This window comes from Mustelus asterias, chromosome 1, assembly GCF_964213995.1.
Source record: "Mustelus asterias chromosome 1, sMusAst1.hap1.1, whole genome shotgun sequence".
Classification (NCBI taxonomy): Eukaryota; Metazoa; Chordata; class Chondrichthyes; order Carcharhiniformes; family Triakidae; genus Mustelus; species Mustelus asterias.
In genome coordinates, this window is record NC_135801.1 from 151,439,336 (window position 1) to 151,461,507 (window position 22,172).

The window sequence follows — 22,172 nt, forward strand, 5'->3', positions numbered from 1 at the left end:
CTCCTGTGACTTACTTGATCGCCTTTAAGATCAGAGGGGAATTTTCTGTTTTCACATCCTTTAAATGATTCCTGGCAGGGCCGGGTGACACAAACCTACAGATCCTAGATAAAACTCCATTTAAACTGCAGCCATTTCAGCAAATTATTCTTGCATAAATTATTGGGGGGGTAGGGACAAGGCAGAGTTGGAAGCTTTGTTACAATTTAAATGTTGATACCTGCCATTGCAGTTCACACCTTAGCATTTATTTGTTCAGAAATGAGTAGCCTCAAACGGCAGTAATAATAATTTTTAATAAATAAAAAAATGCTCCAAACATAAAAGAAACTCCATAACAAAGAAAGGGAAAGTTGATTTTAACTTAAGGCTCCAGTTGCTAGGGGACTGACATCCCACTGTGGCACCACTCCTTCACATCTTGAATATTTCTTCATCTAGTTTATCATACTTTACATTTTAAATGGATAGTACAGTACAGGGGAAAGAGAAAGAATTAAGCAGGGACATAATAACAATGGCCAGGACCTCAAGGATTTCTGTTCCTGCTTTGGGAGTCCAGGTTGTGGTCTCTTATTTCTTAACATGTCTGCCTAGCTGGGGAGGAGGTGGGATGATGGTCTGCAAGAAGCTACACCAAGCCCGTACACAATTGTTTAATTCACCAGCTGGTCTGATCTTTTTTTCATACATACATATTATACCTAGTTGACCCTAAAGTGTCACATGCAGCACCTATAAACTCAATAGATGCCTCATGGTTTACTGCCCAGAACTTTTGTGATGGCAGCCTGTAAAAGGCTACCGCCACAATGACTGAATCTAGTAGATTCAGTGAACAGAATTCCTCAATGACCTCTGGGAATCATGCAATTATAATAATAATTTGGTTATTTTATATTTAATTGTTTTATTTAAAGCGAGATTGTGTTGGTCATAACCACTTCACAAGTGTTTAGTGTTTTTATCCCAATAGGTAACACTAGATGCATCGCAGTAAAATTGGATTAATTCCACTATTCCCATAGGCCAATTTTAAAGTAGGATCCTTTCATGTTAATCCGTGACTGCTACATGGAGAATGCTTGCTCTGGTCTTAAAATCTGAGCTCGGTCAGGGTTAGTCACCACTCTGCTGGGAAACTGCCTGAAAGTATCAAACTTTCAAACCTTCCCGATTTACTCAGGAATGCCCTCTGTTAGAGGGGACACCTGATATATACCCATGGGAGTGGACAGTGTGGAATTTCTTGACAATGTCTAATTCAAAGACAATCCTTTCTTAGCATCACCCGGTGGCCTTATTAGCTATTTTTGTTCAAGATTTTAAAAGGAAGCATTTGATGTATTCTGGTGATGTTGTGCTTAGCCCAAAACCAACACCCTTTCAAATTATATTCAGTGGATCCTCGTGGTGTCTGTCCACAATTACTGGAACTTTTGTTCATTTCCCCCGTCCGTACCATTGTATTGGTTCTCACAGAATACATATCAATTACCAAAGTGATACACAAAACAGGCAAGGATTTAGTATATACATATACAATCCTCTTCACAAATTCATCCAAAGAGATAGTAAACTGCAAAAATTCTATGTTACATAGGTTGCACAAGAAAAGCTTTGCATCATATCTGCACTAATCACCCAGTCTTTTAACACTGTAAAAGAATGGCAATAATTGGCAAATGTGAATGACCAATTTTTTTTTGAATATGAATAAAATTACATTTTATGGTCAGCTTAAAGTTTTAAATATTAGAATGTAAATCTAGGGTTGTGACACTCAGAATCAGGACATTCATGTTGCCACTCTGATTACTATCATACAATGCTAGCTCTCCCATCGCAGGAGACTTTAAAATATATCATTGTAGGGAATATATTTTCAAACAATATTATTTTTAATATTACTAATTACATTTACAATACTATATAGATAGCAAAAAGAATGGTTTGCTCCGCCACCACATAACATTTCGATCCTCCCGTGCTATGCGATATCAGTCGGCAAGTGGCTTTATTTGCTTTGCGGCTTCAAGTTTGGTTAGCAGTTCTTCCCATTGAACAAATTGCTTTGAGAGGAGTAGAATCTGGGAGTTGCTGTTAAGGTGAAAGTTGCTGCAGAATCTTAAAAGAACTTGAATTTTAAATTTCAAATGTTTAATCCAGCATTTAATAAACCAAGATGATAAAGTTCCCCACTTATTCGTTATTGAGACATTCACTTCCAAATTAATTAATTGGCATCCAAATTAGTTACATGTTAATAGTGACTGAAATTCAAAAAACACCACGCAGAAAAATATGGAGTTAGGCGCAGGAGAAAATAACTCCACTCTCGTTTCCTTCTCTATGAACGGTATGTTTTGTCTGTATAGCGCGCAAGAAACAATACTTTTCACTATGTTAATACATGTGACAATAATAAATCAAATCAAATTCGGGATAAGGTAAATATGTTTTTTTTTTAAAAACTCAACGTTTCAACTCAAATACAAAACATACGATAATCAGTTTCTTACCAGAACCTTTAAGTTCGCAAGAAATGCAGTTACAAGTTCAAGACTTTAAAAAAAATCCACCCCAATCCAAACTACACCAGTTGCTCATACCAGCCTTTAAACTGCAGAAAGGAGTTAATGCAACTGCATTGAATGAATATGAATTGTATATAGTTAACATAATCTGGAAGACCAAATGAAAATTTGGATCATAGAAACCAAAGGATACCATTTTGTTATACTCATCAAGCATCTTGCTTACATCCTCTGTGATTGCGTTACATTGATCCTACATAAAAGACACGAAGAAAAGATATAAGGGTATTAAAAACTCATCTATACCGAGGAAAATAAAGTGATCAATAAAAATTATCAAAGAACTGGCAGATTAGTTTACTCATTGGTTGCATTAACTTAATTTCAAAAAAATTAAAATAATGGAGTGGCATGGTAGCACAGTGGTTAGCACTGCTGCTTCATAACACCAGGATCCTGGGTTCGATTCCTGGCTTCGGTCACTATCTGTGTGGAGTTTGCAAGTTCTCCCCATGTCTGCGTGGGTTTCCTCCAGGTGCTCTGGTTTTAGGGCGGCACAGTAGCACAGTGGTTAGCACTGCTGCTTCACAGCTCCAGGGACCTGGGTTCGATTCCCGGCTTGGGTCACTGTCTGTGTGGAGTTTGCACATTCTACCATGTCTGCGTGGGTTTCCTCCGGGTGCTCCAGTTTCCTCCCACAGTCCAAAAATGTGCGGGTTAGGTTAACTGGCCATGCTAAGTTGCCCCTTAGTGTCCCGGGATGCGTAGGTTAGAGGGATTAGCGGGTAAATATGTGGGGATATGGGGATCGGGCCTGGGTAGGATTGTGGTCGGTGCAGACTCAAAGGGCCGAATGGCCTCTTTCTGCACTGTAGGGTTTCTATGGTTCTATGAATTAAGAGAGCACAAGAAAGTCTATTGTAGCACAATTTTAATTAGAATTAATCATGAAAATTCATGCCATGCAATAAAAGTGATTTGAGAAATGCTAAATATTTGCAGTGCACACAGTACCTGCTCCTGAATTTGAACCTGGGTCAGTGCTTGCACCTTTGAGGAGTAGTTTGGAACAGCTGCAGAAATACCAAACAACAAATTGGATTTTTGCATAATATACAAACTTATATCCCGTTATGTTCAGGAGATTACAACCTCCAAATATTCACAGCAGTGTGGGGTGGAAATGAGAGCAAAAGAAGGATGGAGAGACAGGAGGATGGACAGACAGGAGGCTGAAGGGAAGAGTGGGAGAGGGTGAAGACAGTTTCTGTGCTAACTAACCTCTTCATATTCTCAAATTGTGGTTTTAAGAACAGACTAGTGCTCAGGAGGCAGTGAAGAAAATCAGAGACATAGTGCTACTTGATTTATCCAGACAATGATTAAAAGGATTGCAATGGATGGGATGGTTTCTCTCGAACCTACCTTTAATGTGCTCACTCTCAAGATATGGCTGATGTTTTTTCACAGATTCTAAAAGACGCACTTGGGAATGGATAAAATGCTCCTCTATAGTGCAAGAAAAACAAAGTTAAGAAAGTTTCTTCCAAGTACTCCACAGCATAGTCTTTTCTCAGAATAAAATGCCAAATATTATCAGATTTAAACTCATGCTGTATAGAAACCAAGAAGTGTACATTTTATTCATAATAGTCACTTGAATTGTAAATGTTTAGGATGCAATTTTCATGTTGCCAATTTGGTTTAAAAATCAGGGGAGATGGTGAAAAGCTACATTATACTCTTGCTGTAGTGCGCTACTATAGTGAATGAACGCATGCTCTATCCCTCAAAGTTCAGTTGTACTGGCAGCGCTATGACCACAATTACTCGTCAGTTCACTGCCGCCTTCAATTTCACTAACATCTGGAAGGAGATGATAAACTTGCATAAGTAATTAGCACAGCAGCGGATACCTAGGAACACCACCACCTGTGAGCTCCCCTCTAAGCCACTCACCATCCTGACTTGGGAATATATCGCTGTTCCTTCGCAGTCACTGGGTCAAAATCCTGAAATTCCCTCCCTAATGGCATTGTGGGTCAACCCACAGAACATGGACTTCAGCGATTCAAAAAGACAGTTCACCGCCGCCTTCCCAAGGGCAACTCAGGATGGGGCAATAAATGCTGACCTAGCCAGCAATGCTCATGTCCCACGAATGAATAAAAGAATTCTGACTACAACTGAAATGTTTGCAGATATGACATTTTGGGGTGCATGGCTATCACTGAATACTCAGCCAGACCCAGCCATAACATCACAAGTATAAGTAGTAAGCCCGAGTAAATCCACTGTCAAGTTATGATTGACTGCAGCTTGCTAAGAGGAGCACAGTAATCCTGGTACAAACCGCGTTTTGTATTTGCTGCGTTACACTTATGACAATTTAGCCTACAATGAACATTTGATTCATATAAAATTCTTAAGGGGCTTGGCAGCTGTTAGAACTATCAATATATTCAAAGCAAGGACCTGGTCATTTAGGTCTCAGGTGAGAATTGCGAACTTTAAAAATTCTCTACCCGAGAAAGCTGTGAGTGCTCACATTTCATGAATGTATTCAGTACCCAGATTGGAAAATTTCTAAATAATAGAACCTAGAATCTACAGTGCAGGAGGAGGCTGTTTGGTCAAACGAGCCTGCTCTGACAACAATCCCAACCAGGCCTAACCCTCTAACCCCACATATTTACCCTCCTAGTCCTCCTGACACTAAGGGGCAATTTATCGTGGCCAATCAACCTACCCTGAACATATTTGGAGTGTGGGAAGAAACCGGAGGTTTAATAATAGATTCACAAAAGGAATGTGGGGATATGGTGGATAAATGAAGTTGAAGTAGATGAACAGCCATGATTTTACTGTTCAGCGGAGCAGGTTTGAGGGGTAGTGTGTCCCACTCCTGCTGCTTTTTCTTATCTCCTTATTGATGTCCCTTGACATGTCTGTTACAGTAAGGCCTCGTTGGATTTTCACTATGAAGAAGCATTTTTATTTACTTCTTTATTGTATGAACTCAAAGGATCAAACAATAATTTGTTTGAAATTATTTTGAAGTAAACTCTCAAGTAGACAATAATCTCTGAAAGCAAAATTATCTGTGCAAGACTGCAAGAAACTACAAAAGGTCGTGAATGTAGCCCAGTCCATCACGCAAACCAGCCTCTCATCCATTGACACTATCTACACTTTCCGCTGCCTCGGAAAAGCAGCCAGCATAATCAAGGACCCCACGCACCCCAGACACCTCTTCCACCTTCTTTCGTCGGGAAAAAGATGCAAAAGTCTGAGATCACATACCAACTTACTCAAGAACAGCTTCTTCCCTGCTGCCATCAGACTTTTGAATGGACCTACCTTGCATTAAGTTGATCTTTCTCTACACTCTAACTATGACTGTAACACTACATTCTGCACTCTCTCGTTTCCTTCTCTAATGAACTGTGTGCTTTGTCTGTATAGCGTGCAAGAAACAATACTTTTCACTGTATACTAATACATGTGACAATAATAAATCAAATCAAACTCAACATAAATGAGTGGTTGTAGAGGATTGCCAGGTGGATGGTTCACCCTGGCCTCCACCTCAGATGCAAGTCTTCAGCCAATTTGATTTATTCCACATGATATCAGAAAACAGATCAAGGTATTTGATGCCACAAAGGCTATGGGCCCTGACAACATTCTAGCAATTGTACTGAAGACCGGTGCACCAGAACACGCTGCCCCAACAACCCCCCAAGCCAAGCTGTTCCAGAACAGCCACACCACTGATATCGACCTGATGTGGAAAATTCCCAGTTATGCCCTGTCCACAAAAAGCAGGATAAATCCAATCCAGCCAATTATCGCCCTAGTCTACTCGATCATCAGTAAAATAATGGAAGGTGTCAACGACAGTGCCATCAAGCAACACTAAACTCAACAATAATCTGCTCACTAATGCTCAGTTTGAGATTCACCAGTCACACAACTCCAGACCTCATTACAGCCTTAGTCCAAACATGGACAAAGCTTATCTTGAGAGGTGTAGTGAGTGATTGCCCTTGACACCAAGGCAACATTTGGCAAAGTGGGGCATCAAGGAGACCTAACAAAATGGAAGTAAATGTGAATCAGGGGGATACTCCACTGGTTGCGGTCATGCCTAGCTGAAAGGAAGATGGTTTCAGTTGTTGAAGATCAATCGTCTCAGTCCTGGGACATCATTCTGAACAAAGCAGCCTGCTTGATTGGCACCCCATCCACCATCTTTAACATCCACTCCCTCCAACACCGATGCACAGTGGCAGCAGCGTGTACCATCTACAAAGATGCACTGCAGCACTCACCAAGGCTCCTTCGACAGCATTTTCCAAACCAGTGCCCTCACCCACCTAGAAGGACAAAGGCAGCAGATGCATGGGAACACCAACACCCGAAAGGTCCCCTCCAACTCACACGTCATCCTGACTTGGGACTATAGCTTCACTAAAGCTAGGTCAAATCATAGAACTATGGGCATTCCATACCACACTGACTGTTGCGGTTCAAGAAAGTGAATCACCATTTCCCCTCGGACAATTAGGGATGGGGCAATAAATGCTGACCTATCCAGCAACACCCACATCCTGTGAACGAATAAAAAAATTCTAAGTGCTTTTTGACATTTTAAAATGTTTTAAATGTGCTTTAGAAATTCGCTTTCTGTATCAGTTTCCTCTATCAAAATATACTTCCAATTGGCTTAATAAGTATTATTTCTGCAGTTAACCTTTCAGACTTAGTTACTGATACCTGCTAGCACAGTTACCTGCTAGGATGAACTCTAGTTTCATGGCATCTGGGATAGCAATTCTGTCAATGTATTGAGGGTCCAAGTACTTTATCAGGTCATCAACTGAAATTATAGAAACACTACAATAAACAGTCAAATTCTATATTAAAAGGGAAAGGATAAAATGTAACAAAATTACATTGGTTTCCAGAAACAAACTGCTTTCATTACTTTTAAAACAGCAAACTCAAGATTGAATGAAGTGTGATCAAACCTTAAAGATGCCCAAATTATCATTAGACAATGACAGCTGTGGCCAAGATTTTGCTTCTACAAGTGGCAACAAGGCGTAGTTGAAAAGTCACTTGGTTGATTACATATCATAACCCAAGGCTTCAACTTAATTTGCTTTGATGAACAAATGTTACTAGATGACCACAGGAACAGAAAAATGCCATTGAGTCCCTTGAACCTATTTAGATCAGAAATAGCACGCAGACTAAAACGGTGCCCAACAGCTTCTTGCATCTTCCAAGAAATCATGCATCAACGTGCAAAAACTCAAAAAAAATTAAAATTGAGTAAAATTAAGGTATAATGTGCACATCTAAATAAAAGATGAGATTTGCCAAATATCACAACTGTTATACCACTACCTGAAGCGTTCTAATAAAATGTATAAACTGTAATACAGTAAGAAGTTTAACAACACCAGATTAAAGTCCAACAGGTTTATTTGGTATCATGGGCTTTTGGAGCGCGGCTCCTTCATCAGGCAAGTCACTCACCTGATGAAGGAGCAGTGCTTCGAAAGCTCGTGATATCAAATAAGCCTGTTGGACTTTAACCTGGTGTTGTGAGACTGCTTACTGTGTCCACCCCAGTCCAACGACGGCATCTCCACATCATGGCTAAACTGTAATATGCATTGTACAATAAAACAAATGGTTACCAGAGATTATAAGATAAGCTGTTGCTCTATGTTGGACCGCAAAACATTTGTGCTCAAACTGAAAAAAATCTTTTTAAAATAGTATCCTGTATGAAGAAACTGAACTCTCTACTAACATGGCTATTACGAAGCACCTTGGTAAAAGATTTTAAACAAGGTACTAACTAGATTCTAAAAGAGCAAATGGAGATTTCTTTCCCTTCAGATCATGGATAGATAGCTGGGAGCTATTGCTTTCAATTCCAGTGCCATATGGGAGCTTCAGATCACTTCATGTGCATTGGGAGACCAGAAGTTGAAGTGTCTACAAATGCCTGAGCACAAGCTTAGGATTTCCAAATTTGAGGTGCAGATGGGAGTCACAGGAAGCGTGAGAATTGGCCTGGATTCTATGTTCCAAGAGCTGGCCACCCCACAGGCAGCAGGAGCTCAGGATAGTTGATGGATAGCCACCTAGAAGAGTAGGAAGCAGGAGGAAGTGTAAAGGTCTTCAGGGGGTGCGCCACTCAAACTTATACTCAGCATTGGAGACAACGAATGATGCCACTTGAAGTAAGGGAGGAGGGCTTTTAGCTGCAAGGTTAGATTGATCTCCTTGGAGCAAAGCAGGTAGAGGTGCAATCCAACTGAGGTGTACAAGATGGTGACAGGTTTAGATAAAGGTGGACAAAGAGAAGCTGTTCACATTAGCTCCTAACTTTTGTGCACCTAGTAAATCCTGAAAAGCCCAGTCTCGGAGATGCCTAGTACTGTGTAGGACTATAACTGTATCTTTTCCAATGCATTAACTGAACTTCAAAAACCTTTGCTGTATCCACAGTTCCCACCTGAATTTGCCATGAGGAATCCCTCAAGAATTCAATGGCTAAGATGACTTCCTTTGCAATATCATAAAGGTATTTCACCTTTCTTGCAGTATCTCCACTTAGTAGGTTTATCCAATCTACTTGTCTTAAGTAGATCCAGTTTCTTCGTGCCTCTAGCAAGTCTAACACCAGCCAACTCTTACCCTTTTAATTTATTGTTCTTGGCTTTACTATCTCCTGGCCTTAAAACAGATTTCCAGCATCTTCTTCACTAAGGTTGCCACCTACAGGTTAATCCCCAATCTTCAGTTCTCTAGAAAGGCTAAAACAGGCCAAGATTGGTTTTAGGTCTAAGGAGATTAACACCATTCGACCGCACAGACTCCCAAATTCTTTTCCTCAGGATCTCAGAATTTTGTGCCTACATTTCCATCAGGTTTTCAAACCCAAATTTGCAGGGTTACTTGACTATCTTGGGGGAGGCGATGGCCCAGTGGCATTATCGCTAGACTATTAATCCAGAATCTTAGCTAATGTTCTGGGGACCCAGGTTCGAATCCCACCACAGCAGATGGTGGAATTTGAATTCAATGAAAAATATCTGGAATTAAGAATCTACTGATGACCATGAAACCATTGTCGATTGTCGGAAAAACCCATCTGGCTCACTAATGTCCTTTAGGGAAGGAAATCTGCTGTCCTTACCTGGTCTGGCCTACATGTGACTCCAGAGTCACAGCAATGTGGTTGACTCTCAATTGCCCATGTCCCACGAATGAATTTTAAAAATTCTTAATCTACCTTTTTGCAATTTCTCTCAATTTTCTTTCATTTACTCTGTTTAAACTCAGGTGGTGTACTGCAATGTGCCCACTGCTCTTCACCTTAACGCCAAAATAAAAAAAGCTTTTTAAAAAAAAAAAGTGGATCTGGAGAAACTTTTCCTCGCATAAAAAAAATAGGATTTCAAAATTAAGGGTGAAAAAAACTTGAAAACAAAAAATGTAAGCTTTGATACAAGTGCAACCTACATAACTCAATCTTGCTTTGAATACAGTAGCCTGTACTTACTCTTCTTATACAAGGTTTTTATCCTCTCTCTTTTGCTGGAAATATTCCCCAGAGAAGCCTGGACTTTTACAATAGCATCTGTAAACTGGAAAACAAGGTAGCATACTGGATGAATAAGCACAATAAATCTTGGGTCAAGACTATTTTTTATTCTAACATTAAATTTGTTTTTTCCCTGTAATCTTAGTCAAAAAGCCGAGACTGATCTTTGCCCAACACTGAATCCAACCAATCTGCCCCACTCCTCTCCAACTGCATTAACTTGAAGGCAATCGAGGGGTATGGGCATTGGGAGGGGGGTGAAATGGAGCTGAGGTAGAAGATCAGCTATGATCATAATGAATGGCAAAGCAGATTCAAGCTGTCATGGTCTAACATCCACAGTAAACAAACAGAAACAGAAAATGCTGGAAATACTCAACATTGGAGGGCAGAAAAACAGAGGCAATGTTTCAGTTTTGTGACCTTTCATCAGAACTGGGGTAAGTTAGAGGTATAACAATTTTGAGCACGGGAAAGCGAGCAGAATGAGAGAAGACTGAAAGGGTAAGTCTGTGATAGAAAACAGAAAATGGGAGTGATAACTGGTTTGGCAGTATCTGTGGAGAGAAACAGTATTCACATCGAGTCCAATATGACTCTTCTCCAGTCTGTGATGTATTGGAGGGAAGGGCAGATTAACTGACAAACCTGTTTCATTATAAAAATGAAGTGGAGATGCCGGCGTTGGACTGGGGTAAACACAGTAAGAAGTTTAACAACACCAGGTTAAAGTCCAACAGGTTTATTTGGTAGCAAAAGCCACACAAGCTTTCGAGGCTCTGAGCCCCTTCTTCAGGTGAGTGGGAATTCTGTTTGTGAACAGAATTCCCACTCACCTGAAGAAGGGGCTCAGAGCCTCGAAAGCTTGTGTGGCTTTTGCTACCAAATAAACCTGTTGGACTTTAACCTGGTGTTGTTAAACTTCTTACTCATTATAAAAAGCCAAAGGAAGTGGCAATGTGACAAGTTAAGAACAAACAAGGTGTCTAGATGAGGTGGCAGGATAGCAGGCAGCCCAATATAAAGTAAATGGATCGAGAGGGGAAAAACAAACCAGGGAAGAAAACGGGGCTGAGCTCATGATCTAAAATTGTTCAATCACTGTTGAGTCCAGAAAGCTGTAAAGTGTCAAACTGTTCATGGAGCTGGTATTGAGCACGAAGACAGTGGAGGTGCAAGATAGTGAACTGAAATGACAGGGGACAGGAAAACTCAGTCAAGATTACAGACTGAATGAAAATGTTCTGCAAAGCTGTCACCCAGTCTGTGTTTGGCCTCCCCAATGCAGAGGAGACTTCAGCAGTGAGCACAGTATTCTGATTGTAATAAGAATAATAACAAGTAGTTGACTGCTTCACTTGGAGAAGTGTTTGGGGCCTTGAATGGTAAGGAAGGAGGTAAAAGGGTAGGTGGTGTATCTCCCATAGCTGCATGGAAAGGTGTGAGGGTGTGACTGAAAGGTGGACCAGGGTGTCATGGAGGAAAGCAGAGGGGAAGATGTGTTGGCAGGGGCATCACACCGGATGTGATAGAAATGGCAGAGGATGCACTGAATATGTAGATTGGTGGGTTGAGGATGAGGGCTTGAGCAACCCTATTGTGACTCTGGGAAATAGGGGGTGAGAGTTAGAGCAGGAGTGTGTGAATTAGAAGAAGCTAATGGCCTATTCCTATTTGTGATGATGTGTATATACTTATATATTTCTAAGCTTATTTATTTATTCTGTGTAGAAAAGGATAAAAAAGTGCACACATGTTCTGGTTAATAAAAGAAGAGATTGTTGGAATCAGATTGTCTGTAGAGTCTAAGGGATGAAAGGCTAAAACTTATCTTTTTATATTTTTTAATGAAGCTTAATGGCGCATTTTAACTTACAAGTAAACAGTAAATTTAAAATTGGCATTGGGGATAGGTGTTGAAATTGATGTGTAGTTCAGAGTGATTGAGCACCGAAAGAGGTCCTTTGGTCCATCGTGTCAAGCTGTTGCATATCAAAGAAGTCAAAGGCGATTAAGAACAGTTGCATTTTAAAGGAGATTTGTGGGCAAGAGTAGGCATTTTAAATTTTATTGAAAATTGGAACAAAAACAGTTTTAATATTTGGGAACCTGAGTTTTTAGAGAGATATTTAAAGATTATGAAAAGCTAAGATGAAAGAGATTTTAAAAAAAGGATATTTATGACATCAGGGTCTTGAGCCGCAGAGTTGCTGTGGGGAAGTCCTGCTGAAAGCTACCTCCTGTATCTTTGCAGTGTGCTGTGAAAGCATTTTAATTAAAGAAAACCAACTGAGGTCTTGGGCCAGGAAACTACTTGACCTGAGAAAGTGGCAAATCACTTCAGTGTGCGTTTATTCTGGGAAGTCATGGATTACAGATCTGTTTAAAACAAGAACAATTTATCAGCTTGGATAATATTTCCTGAATTTTATGGTTAAGAATCTATAAGCGCAGTTGACAGAAAAGACTGTTGTATTGTATACCATTGATAAAACATTTTGGGGCTGTTTCGAAAGATTTTTCTAACTGTGTATCCTTTATCTTGTGTGTTTAAGTTTTATTTTAATAAACATTCTAATTCTTCAAATTATTGAAGTCATCACTGTGGTCGTGTGTTTTTATGTTCAGTAACTATCCCTCTCCATTTCTACAATATCAAAAATTACTGATCAGCCAAGATATATTTCAAGATATCTGGCTTGTTCAGCATTGACACTAGCTGCGGTCACAAAATTCCTTAAGTTTAGTTGGCACACATTTCACATCCTTATTCTTTTAATATTTTGTTCACTTATTCCATTAGTAAGATATAGAAAAAAGATTGAAAGTCAAAACACACACTGGCTCTGAAACAAATAGGCAGCCTCTGTAATACAACCTGGACTTTCCAAAAGGCATTTGAAAATCCTTTAACAGAATTACCTTTTTATGGTAATTATATTTTCAATATTAACAAAATGTATCTCAACACGTTTCTTTTCCTTTCATAGATTTTGACATAAATTTTGTAAAAGGTGTGCTGGTTAGATGTATTAGCCATGTTAAATTCTCCCTCAGTGTACCTGAACAGGTGCTGGAGTATGGCGACTAGGGAATTTTCACAATAACTTCATTGCAGTGTTAATGTAAGCCTACTTGTCATAATAAATAAACTTTAAACAAAATCTGGATGGGGCGCAGTAGCACAATGGTTAGCACTGCTGCTTCACAGCTCCAGGGACCTGGGTTCGATTCCCGGCTTGGGTCACTGTCTGTGTGGAGTTTGCACATTCTCCTCGTGTCTGCGTGGGTTTCCTCCGGGTGCTCCGGTTTCCTCCCACAGTCCAAAGATGTGCGGGTTAGGTTGATTGGCCATGGTAAAATTGCCCCTTAGTGTCCTGAGATGCGTAGATTAGAAGGATTAGTGGGTAAAATATGTAGGGAAATGGGGGGGGGGGGGGGATTGTGGTCAGTGCAGACTCGATGGGCCGAATGGCCTCTTTCCGTACTGTAGGGTTTCCATGATTTTCTATGAAAATTCACTGAGACCTCCAAATAACAGTATAAGGTGATCCATGTATGGTTTCTCATTCTTAAGTAAATTTATCTTCCTCCTCTGGAATTATTTGTTAAGGTATATTGGTGCACAAAGCCCAAGTGCAGAAAGGATCATAAACTGACAAATGAAGACAATCTTAAAAGCTGCAATACTTAGCTGTGACCACAAGAGCCTGCAAGTGAGCTATAAACAAGACAAACATTATTTTATTTTCAGAATTAATGGAGTGTAATGCAAGACAGCAAATAAAATAGGAAATCAGAAAAGTCATCCCCAGAAAAATAATGGCTTCCAAAAAATCCATCCATATAAATATCCCTGGGTAATTATGTATCTATTGTCCTTTCATAACAAATAAACCATTCACTGAAGTCACCTATTAAAACTGATATTTGAGAGCTCCGTTCTCTGTAGCTGCAAATGGGAGAGAGCGGGTAAATGGAGTTGAAATCAACCATGATTGAATGGTGGAGTGGACTCGATGGGCCGAATGGCCTTACTTCCGCTCCTATGTCTTATGGTCTTATGGTCTTATGGAGTGCTGAAGTTTGTATTGTTTGCCAAGTGCCAGGTTTAAAGGCATGTCTTTGTAGCTCTGTGGGAGGAGGATCCAGTTATCATGGCCTACATGTGAACAAAGAACATGGGTTACCCAAGATTCAAATGCAGAATCTCTAAAGGTGGTGATCTCTGCATTGTTACATGACCCACGAACCTACTGGCACATGGTTCAGCAGAGAATCAATCAGGGTGGTGTAAGAAGGGATTTTCATGTATAAGACATTGGCAGCAGTACCAAGGAAAAAGGGAGCTGTCTGGATGGGATCCGAGTCCTGACAAATAATAGATATTAAGTGCAATAGACTGCGTAGAGGGTTGTAAACTACAGAGGGGGAGGGGGTCAGGTGAAGAAAATGGAGCAGTGTAGCAATTTGGGTACAAAGATGAGCAGAGTGGCCAAGAAGGGTCAGAATTTAACTGCAATAGTACATCAGCAAATAAAATCCATGCAAAGAACGTAAGAAAATGAAATGAAAAGGTGCATTCTCTGAATGAATAAAGCATTCATAACCAGATGAACTAGTACAGATAGAAATAAATGGATTTCACTGAAATGTCTTTACAGAGACATGGTTGCAAGGTGACCAAGGTTGAGAAAAAAATATTTCAGGAAGGACAGCTGCGTTGGAGGTAGTACAGCAAAGGTTCACGAGATTGGTCCCTGGATTGAGAGGGCTGTCTAATGACCAGAGACTGAGTTAATTGGGTCTATATTCTGTGGGGTCTAGAAGAATGAAACATTCTCATTGAAGCACACTGGATTCAAAGGGTTTTGATAGGCTTAACCCATCTCCGTGTTCACTCCAAATACCAATTCAAATTGAATCCAGTTCAAACCTCACTTCTCCCTCTTTCCATTTACCCCCTCAGTATTTGACTAACCCAGATCACTCCTTTTCAGTAGTTCTACCCAACCACACACTATTGCTCCATGTCCAGCCCATTCTTAGAGAAACATAAAACTAGGAGCAGGAACAGGTCATCTGGCCCCGAAGCCTGTTCCGCAATTCAATAAGATCATGGCTGATAGTTTTGTGGACACAGCTCCACTTACCTGCCCGCTCACCATAACCCTTAATTCCTTTACTGTTCAAAAATTCATCTATCCTTGCCTTAAAAACATTCAATGAGGTAGCCTCAACTGCTTCACTGGGCAGGGAATTCCACATACTGGCCCTGCCTCTCCATCTTTCCCTGGCCAAGCCTGCCTTCCAATGTTTCCCCCCCTTACCTGGCCGGCCTGTCTCGTTCTTTCTCCGTACAGCCGAGTCTCCAGCTTCCCCAGCCGTTTCTGCAGCTTCTTCAGCTCCGCCATTGTCACCGCCACTTCCGGCCCGCCTGCGCGGCGCACGGGAAATGACGTCAGTGGGACGGGACAGGACTCGGAGCGGAAAGGGGGAAAGCACCGGGGTGCGCATGCGTGCGGGGCTGGGAGCGCGCGTGCGTGCGGGGCTGGAGACTCGGATGCGCGCACGCGTACGGGGTTGGGGCGGGAGAGCTGGGAGTGCGCATGCGTGCGGGGTTGGGGCGGGAGAGCTGGGAGTGCGCATGCGTGCGGGGTTGGGGCGGGAGAGCTGGGAGTGCGCATGCGTGCAGCAGACTGCTGTTGGGCCGAACAGAGCCTGGGACTGGATTAAGGTGAATGAAACTGTGTGGAAACAGTCCAGTAACTGAATCCGAAACAGGAAATACCCTGTGAGTTAGGTAGAGAGCGAATTAATGGTTCAGGGCGGTAACGTTTCAGCAGAAACGAGGAAGGTTAGAGATGTGAGGATTGAGGCAGGGAAAGAAAGGGGAGGGAGGTCTGTGATGGGTTGAGAAGTAGGACAGTTTCAATGGTGCAAGGAGGAAGGCAGGTGGTAACAGTCAGTAAAGAAACGAAATGTGAGTCTAAAGGAGGATTAAATGAATCCTGGTGCACTCAGTCACCCCCTCCCCATCCCATTGCACCGTCTCATATATTGGAGATGAACCACCCGCTCTCCCAACGTGCAAAACCCCAAACACCCCTTCCAGGTGAAACAATTTAATATATTGTCATTGCTGCTCACAGTGCAGTCCTCTCCACATAAGGGTGCTCCGGTGTACATTGTGTGGCTGTGAGAAACGAAGCTCACTCTTTAATAATTTTACACGAGTCAAATTCTGAAGAAGCGTCTTTTAATCGATCTTGCAAGAAAGGGTGTCGCTGAGCAGGCACACTTTAACATAATTACAGTATGTATTTTGTACAGTTTCTCCAAAGCCCCCGGTACCTCCCCCCCCCCCCCCTCTTGATTATGTTATGTGATTATGTTTCCTTTGTCAACGTTATGTGATTATGTTTCTTTTGTCAACGTTATGTGATTATGTCTCCTATTTCTTGCCTATGTGGTAGTTTCTTAACTGCTGCTATGTTCAGATAAGCCACTTTCTTTGTTCCTTCTTGTTTCGGTCCCATGTTGTGTATCTTCGGTGGTTTCTGTGTTAAGACTGATGTTTGCACACTATAGCCTGCTTTAAAGCCTGCTTATGGTTCTACAATTCAGCTTCATGTAGAAGCAACATTATGCCATATCTCACAATGGCCACTTTGGACAACTCAGTCCACAAGCAGGACCAGAAGCCTTAGATCATCCTTCATTTTAATTCTCCCATTTGACCGTACCACCATCCTACACTGCTCTAAGGAAGCTCGATGAACTGCAAATTATTATATTTGATTAGGCAGTTTCTGGTAGTATCAATTGCAGATCATTAACATTATTCCCTTTTTTTTCAGACACCGTAAACTGGTCATAATTCTGATACAATTTTCACCTCTGGACCCATCTTTTGTTGTACCATACCACTCGTTTTTCTTGGTCGTTTAATCCCTCCTGCTGGCCACCCTATCATCTGCCCATTTTTGCTCTCTTTTCCTTTCCTTGCCTCTAAACATACTCAAAACTGATTTTACATCTCCAACTTTTGTCACTTTTGATGAAAGGAAATTTACTTGAAGCATTAACTTTCTTTATCTTTCTACAGCCTGACCTGCTGAATGTTTCCAATATTTTTTATTACTTTAAATAAAAAGTATTCATAGCACGCTTATTTAAGTGCCAACCATAGTTCAGTCTCAGAGTCGGACGGATGTAGGTTCCAGTCCCACTCCAATTATTTGAGCTTAATGTCTAGACTGACATTCCATCTCCACATCAGTACTTAGAGAGTCAGTGCTACTGTCTTTTCAATAAGATATTAAATCAAATCCCTGATTGATTCTCTGTGAGTAAAGGATTCTATTTACCTATATCAGAGAACAGGAGGGGAGCTGCTTCTATATTTGCGGCCTCATATGGATTCAGCAATATTCCTGACTCGAATGGAAAAATTATTGTGTAATTCTGTGTCAACCATGCCTGTAGAACACAGTTATGTGACTGGGATTTACTGCTTCACTAATGTAATTGTACGTAATTATGCTCCACGTCATTCTGTTGGCAAAGTCACTCTTCTATCAGGAGGAGTTGCTGCAGTTTGGTGGTGAGTTCTCTTTCCTGTGTTTTGCAGAAAATCTTTCCAAGTAGACACTTTGCTGTTGTGCACTGATTTATGTCAAACCTCACTTCCAGCTCATTAGTTGACACTGTTGGCGATAGGTTCTCCGAATATGGGTCCCAAATACTGTGTGAATTAGAAAACTGAGAAAATGTGTGGTGGCACAGTGGTTAGCATTGCTGCCCAACAGTGTCAGGAACCTTGGTTCAATTCAGGCCTTGACTGTCTGTTTGGAGTCTGTGTGTCCTCCCCGTGTCTGCATGGGTTTCCTCTGACTGCTCCGGTTTCCTCCAAAGATGTGCAGGTTAGGTGAATTGGTTATGCTAAATTTCCCCTTAGTGTCCAAAGATGTGTAGGTTAGATGGATTAGCCCTGGTAAATATGTGGGGTTGCGGTTATAGGATGGGGGAAAGGGCCTGGGTAAGGTACTGTGTCAGAGAGAGTCGATGCAGACTTGATGGACTAAATGGCCTTCTGCACTGTAGGAATTCTATGATTCTCTGGGGTTTGGACACATGACGTTCTGACTCTAAGGCAGGAGTGTGAACAGCTAAGACATGAACAATTCATACTCAGATATTTCTATAAAATAAACAGAATATACAATTCAGTCATTCTGTAGGATATAGGAAAGTGGAAAGCAAATGGATTGGCTGTAAAATGGTTAGAAAATAGAAAATTTCCAATGGCTATAGAGGTACAATTGACATTCACAAAATTTAAAATATGGGCTGGGTGAGAGGGGTGTAATGTGAATAGTATACACAAAGTACTTTCTGCCACTGTAGTGCCACCCAGTGGAATTCCAGAATGAAATGTTTTGCCTTTTAAAGTTATGCACCACGTGATTTGTGGTTGAACTCTAGATCAGAAAGGGCTAATTCAGTCTACTGTGTTGTGCTGTTGATCTGTTCCTGCAGCAGAATGGATAGAATTGTTGCCTTCAATCTCCTAGGTAGGTTGGGAAAACATCGAGCACACCCGATTGTTATCTCCTATCTTCAGTTCACATATGTATATATATGGATGTCAGGCGAGGACAGAGTTAGGTTTTGTACGCTGCATTCATTGTCAAGTAACTTGCTGTTTCGCATGGCATAGCCACCTGAATTAACTGCTGGAACATTGTCAATGTCTGCTTAGGATAAGATAGCGTTTTGGGAAAGGGACAAAAATAGAATGCATTTTTGACTATTTTACAGTAACTTTAGAGTGACAGACAAACTGAGTCCTTCAGGTTTTTAATTTTGCAGTTGTAACTAATTGATATTGAAACATTTATAATTACAGGTTCTGATTTCCATCAACTCATAATTACAAGAAGTTTCTTCAAATGGAAAACTACCAAAAAACAAAAATCACAGAACTACCTTGTCCGCAGCCAATTGCCAACCTTCCAAAAGACATCATTGAAATGAAGGTAAAGGAAGGTAGCAAAATAAGAAATCTCATGGGATATGCAATTGGAAAGATGGAATCTGCCAGTACCAGAGAGATCCTTTTCACTGGCACAGGAAAAGCAGTCAGCAAAACGATCACCTGTGTGGAAATCATGAAGAGAAGATTAAAAGGCCTCCATCAAATTACTAAACTGTTTTATAAACATGTTGAAGAACTCTGGGAACCTATTGTTTCAGAGGCAGGATTGGACAGTTTAACTGTGAAAAGAAACCTTCCTGCCATTTGTGTTCTGTTGTCTAAAGACACTCTGCATACCAATGAGCCAGGCTATCAGGCTCCTGGGTCTTTTGATGCTTTGTGGATACATTCTTTAAAAGAGGAGGCACTGACTCAAAGGAAAAAAAGACGTGGAGGAGATGGGCTGGGTAAAGGGGGTAAACATCCTGGATCTGGAAGAGGAGAGAGGCCCAAGAAATCCAGAAGCTGAGGGAGGGAGAATGCTGTAATTTTATTTTCAAATTAAAATCTCATCAAGTAGCTTCAGTTTGTTTGCCTACTTCAATTTATTCCTTCCTTTCCTAAAAACATTATGTGCTTCCATTCAGTAGCTTTTTTTCTCAAATGGCCATTCTTAATGTGTTAAATTTAACCTGTGACAGCGGGCTTTTTTAATTTGCTAATCGGACGACTGCAGCTCTGGCAAAGCCAGCATTAATTGCCCATCCCTAACTGCCCTCAAGAATGATGGTGATGAGCCACCTTCCAGAACTACTAATGGGCGGGGCAGAGACACTGGTTAGCACTGCTGCCCCACAGCGCCAGGGACCCAGGTTCGATTCCCAGCTTGGGTCACTCTGTGTGGGGAGAACGTGCAAACCCCGTGTCTGCATGGGTTTCCTCCGGATGATCCAGTTTCCTCACATAGTCTGAAAGACGTGCTGGTTAGGTGCATTGACCTGAACATCCATCGGAGTGTGGCGACTAGGGGTATTTCACAGTAACTTGTTTGCAGCGTTAATGTAAGCCTTATGACTAATAAACTTTAAACTTTTACTGCAGTTCTTGCCATGTAGCTACACCCAAAATACTGCTAGGGGCAAACTTTGAGGATTTTGAGAGTTAACAAATGGTGACGTGTTTCCAGGCCAGGGTAGTGTATGAGTTGGTGGGGGCTTGCAGCTGGTGGGGTTACAGGCCACCCTTGGTCTTTTAAGTGATAGAGTTCTCAGGTTTAGTTATTCAACCATATTTTCACAGCAAATTCTGATCCTGTCTCCCTTGATATTCAAATTCATGGACTTTCCAACAAGAATCAAGTGCGATTGGAAATCTTGATTGGTTTCCTTCCATAGCTCAGAAGCTCTGTTTCTTGCCTGTTAAAGATTATTAACACAGCAAGAACCGGGTTTTTATTCAGAACAAACTAAGTTGTTTCAGCACATGAATTAGGATCAGGAGTTGGCCATTCGGCCCCTGGAGCTTGCTCTCCATTTCAATAAGATCAAGCAGATTGGATTGTGGCCTTAACTCCACATTCTGTGCACCTCCAATTACCTTTGACTTCCTTGTTAGTCAGGAATCTAGCTCCCTCTGCTTCAGAAATATTAATTAACCTCCCTCCACCGCTCTTTACGGAAGAGAGTTCCAAAAATTCACAATCCTCAGCGAAAAATCTCTCATCTGCCTTAAATGGGAGATAGAGTTATAGAACCATAGAGGCTTACAGCATGGAAACAGGGCCTTGGCCCAACTTGTCCATGCTGTTCAGTTTTTACCATTAAGCTCGTCCCAACTGCCCACATTTGGCCTATACCCCTCTATACCCACCTTACCCATGTAAATGTCTAAATGTTTTTTAAAAGACAAAATTGTACCTGCCTCTACTACTACCACTGGCAGCTTGTTCCAGCCACTCACCACCCTCTGTGTGAAAGAATTGCCCCTCTGGACCTTTTGTATCTCTGCCCTCTCACCTTAAACTTATAGTTTTAGACCCCCTACCTTTGGGAAAAGATGTTCATTATGTACCTTATCTATGCCGCTCATTATTTTATAGACCTGTATAAGATCACCCCTAAGCCTCCTAAGGTCCAGGGAAAAAAGTCCCAGTTTATCCAGCCTTTCCTTATAACTCAAACCATCAAGTCCCGGTAGCATCCTAGTAAATCTTTCCTGCACTCTTTCTAGTTTAATAATATCCTTTCTATAATAGGGTGACCAGAAATGTACACAGTATTCCAAGTGTGGCCTTACCAATGTCTTGTACAACTTCAACAACATGTCCCAACTCCTTTATTCAATATTCTGACCAATGAAACCAAGCATGTCGAATGCCTTCTTCACCATCCTGTCCACCTGTGACTCCACTTTCAAGGAGCTATGAACCTGTACCCCTCGATCTCTTTGTTCTACAATCCTCCCCAGTGCCCTAATAACAGCAAATCCTGCCCTGGTTCGATCTGTCAAAATGCATCACTTTGCATTTATCCAAATTAAACTCCATCTGCCATTCATCCACCCCCTGGCCTAACTGATCAAGATCCCGTTACAATCCTAGATAACGTTGACTGTCCACTACGCCACCAATCCTGGTGTCACAATAACCATGCCTCCTAAATTCTTATCCAAATCATTAATATAAATGACAATTGTTACAACACGGAGGTATTCCCCCTATTTGAGATGTAATGTCAAATCCCCCAAAGAGGAATACAGCGCCTCGTAATCTGTTAAAAGTAAGTGCGAAGGTGTGAACTGTTCTTCAGTAACACTTCATGGTTATCTAACAGAAAAGTTGATCTTTCTCTACACCCTAGTTATTAGAGTAACACTACATTCTTCACTCTTGTTTTCTTCTCCAAGAAAGGTGTGCTCTGTGCAGCGTGCAAGAAACAATACTTTTCACTGTATACTAATACATGTGGCAATAAGAAATCAAATCAAACACTTAACACCCACTTTAAAAGGAACACAACAATTTATT

General features: G+C 41.2%; 2 protein-coding genes across 2 annotated transcripts; one reads left to right on the forward strand and one right to left on the reverse strand.

Moving 5' to 3' along the window:
- Positions 1 to 277: 277 nt before the first annotated feature.
- On the reverse strand, positions 278 to 15,621 carry dctn3 (dynactin 3 (p22)). The gene is made up of 7 exons (XM_078220622.1): positions 15,498 to 15,621; positions 10,126 to 10,210; positions 7,333 to 7,419; positions 3,963 to 4,046; positions 3,552 to 3,610; positions 2,731 to 2,790; positions 278 to 2,090 (listed from the first exon to the last, which is right to left on the reverse strand). The coding sequence occupies exons 1-7, from the start codon at positions 15,579 to 15,581 to the stop codon at positions 2,001 to 2,003; spliced, it is 549 nt and encodes a 182-aa protein (XP_078076748.1). The 5' UTR covers positions 15,582 to 15,621; the 3' UTR covers positions 278 to 2,000.
- Positions 15,622 to 15,801: 180 nt separating this feature from the next.
- rpp25l (ribonuclease P/MRP 25 subunit-like) lies at positions 15,802 to 19,728 on the forward strand. The gene is made up of 2 exons (XM_078225899.1): positions 15,802 to 15,904; positions 19,079 to 19,728. Exon 2 carries the CDS (start codon positions 19,122 to 19,124, stop codon positions 19,674 to 19,676), a length of 555 nt encoding a protein of 184 aa, XP_078082025.1. The 5' UTR covers positions 15,802 to 15,904; positions 19,079 to 19,121; the 3' UTR covers positions 19,677 to 19,728.
- Positions 19,729 to 22,172: the final 2,444 nt, after the last annotated feature.

Excerpts from the sequence above, each read along its gene's own strand:
- dctn3 (XM_078220622.1), bottom strand. The coding sequence starts at position 15,581 with ATGGCGGAGCTGAAGAAGCTGCAGAAACGGCTGGGGAAGCTGGAGACT. Across the intron at positions 2,791-3,551 it reads AGGTTCAAATTCAGGAGCAG|GATCAATGTAACGCAATCAC; the intron begins GTACTGTGTGCA and ends TCTTTTATGTAG. Across the intron at positions 2,091-2,730 it reads TTGATGAGTATAACAAAATG|ATTCTACTCCTCTCAAAGCA; the intron begins GTATCCTTTGGT and ends AGCAACTCCCAG.
- rpp25l (XM_078225899.1), top strand. The coding sequence starts at position 19,122 with ATGGAAAACTACCAAAAAACAAAAATCACAGAACTACCTTGTCCGCAG.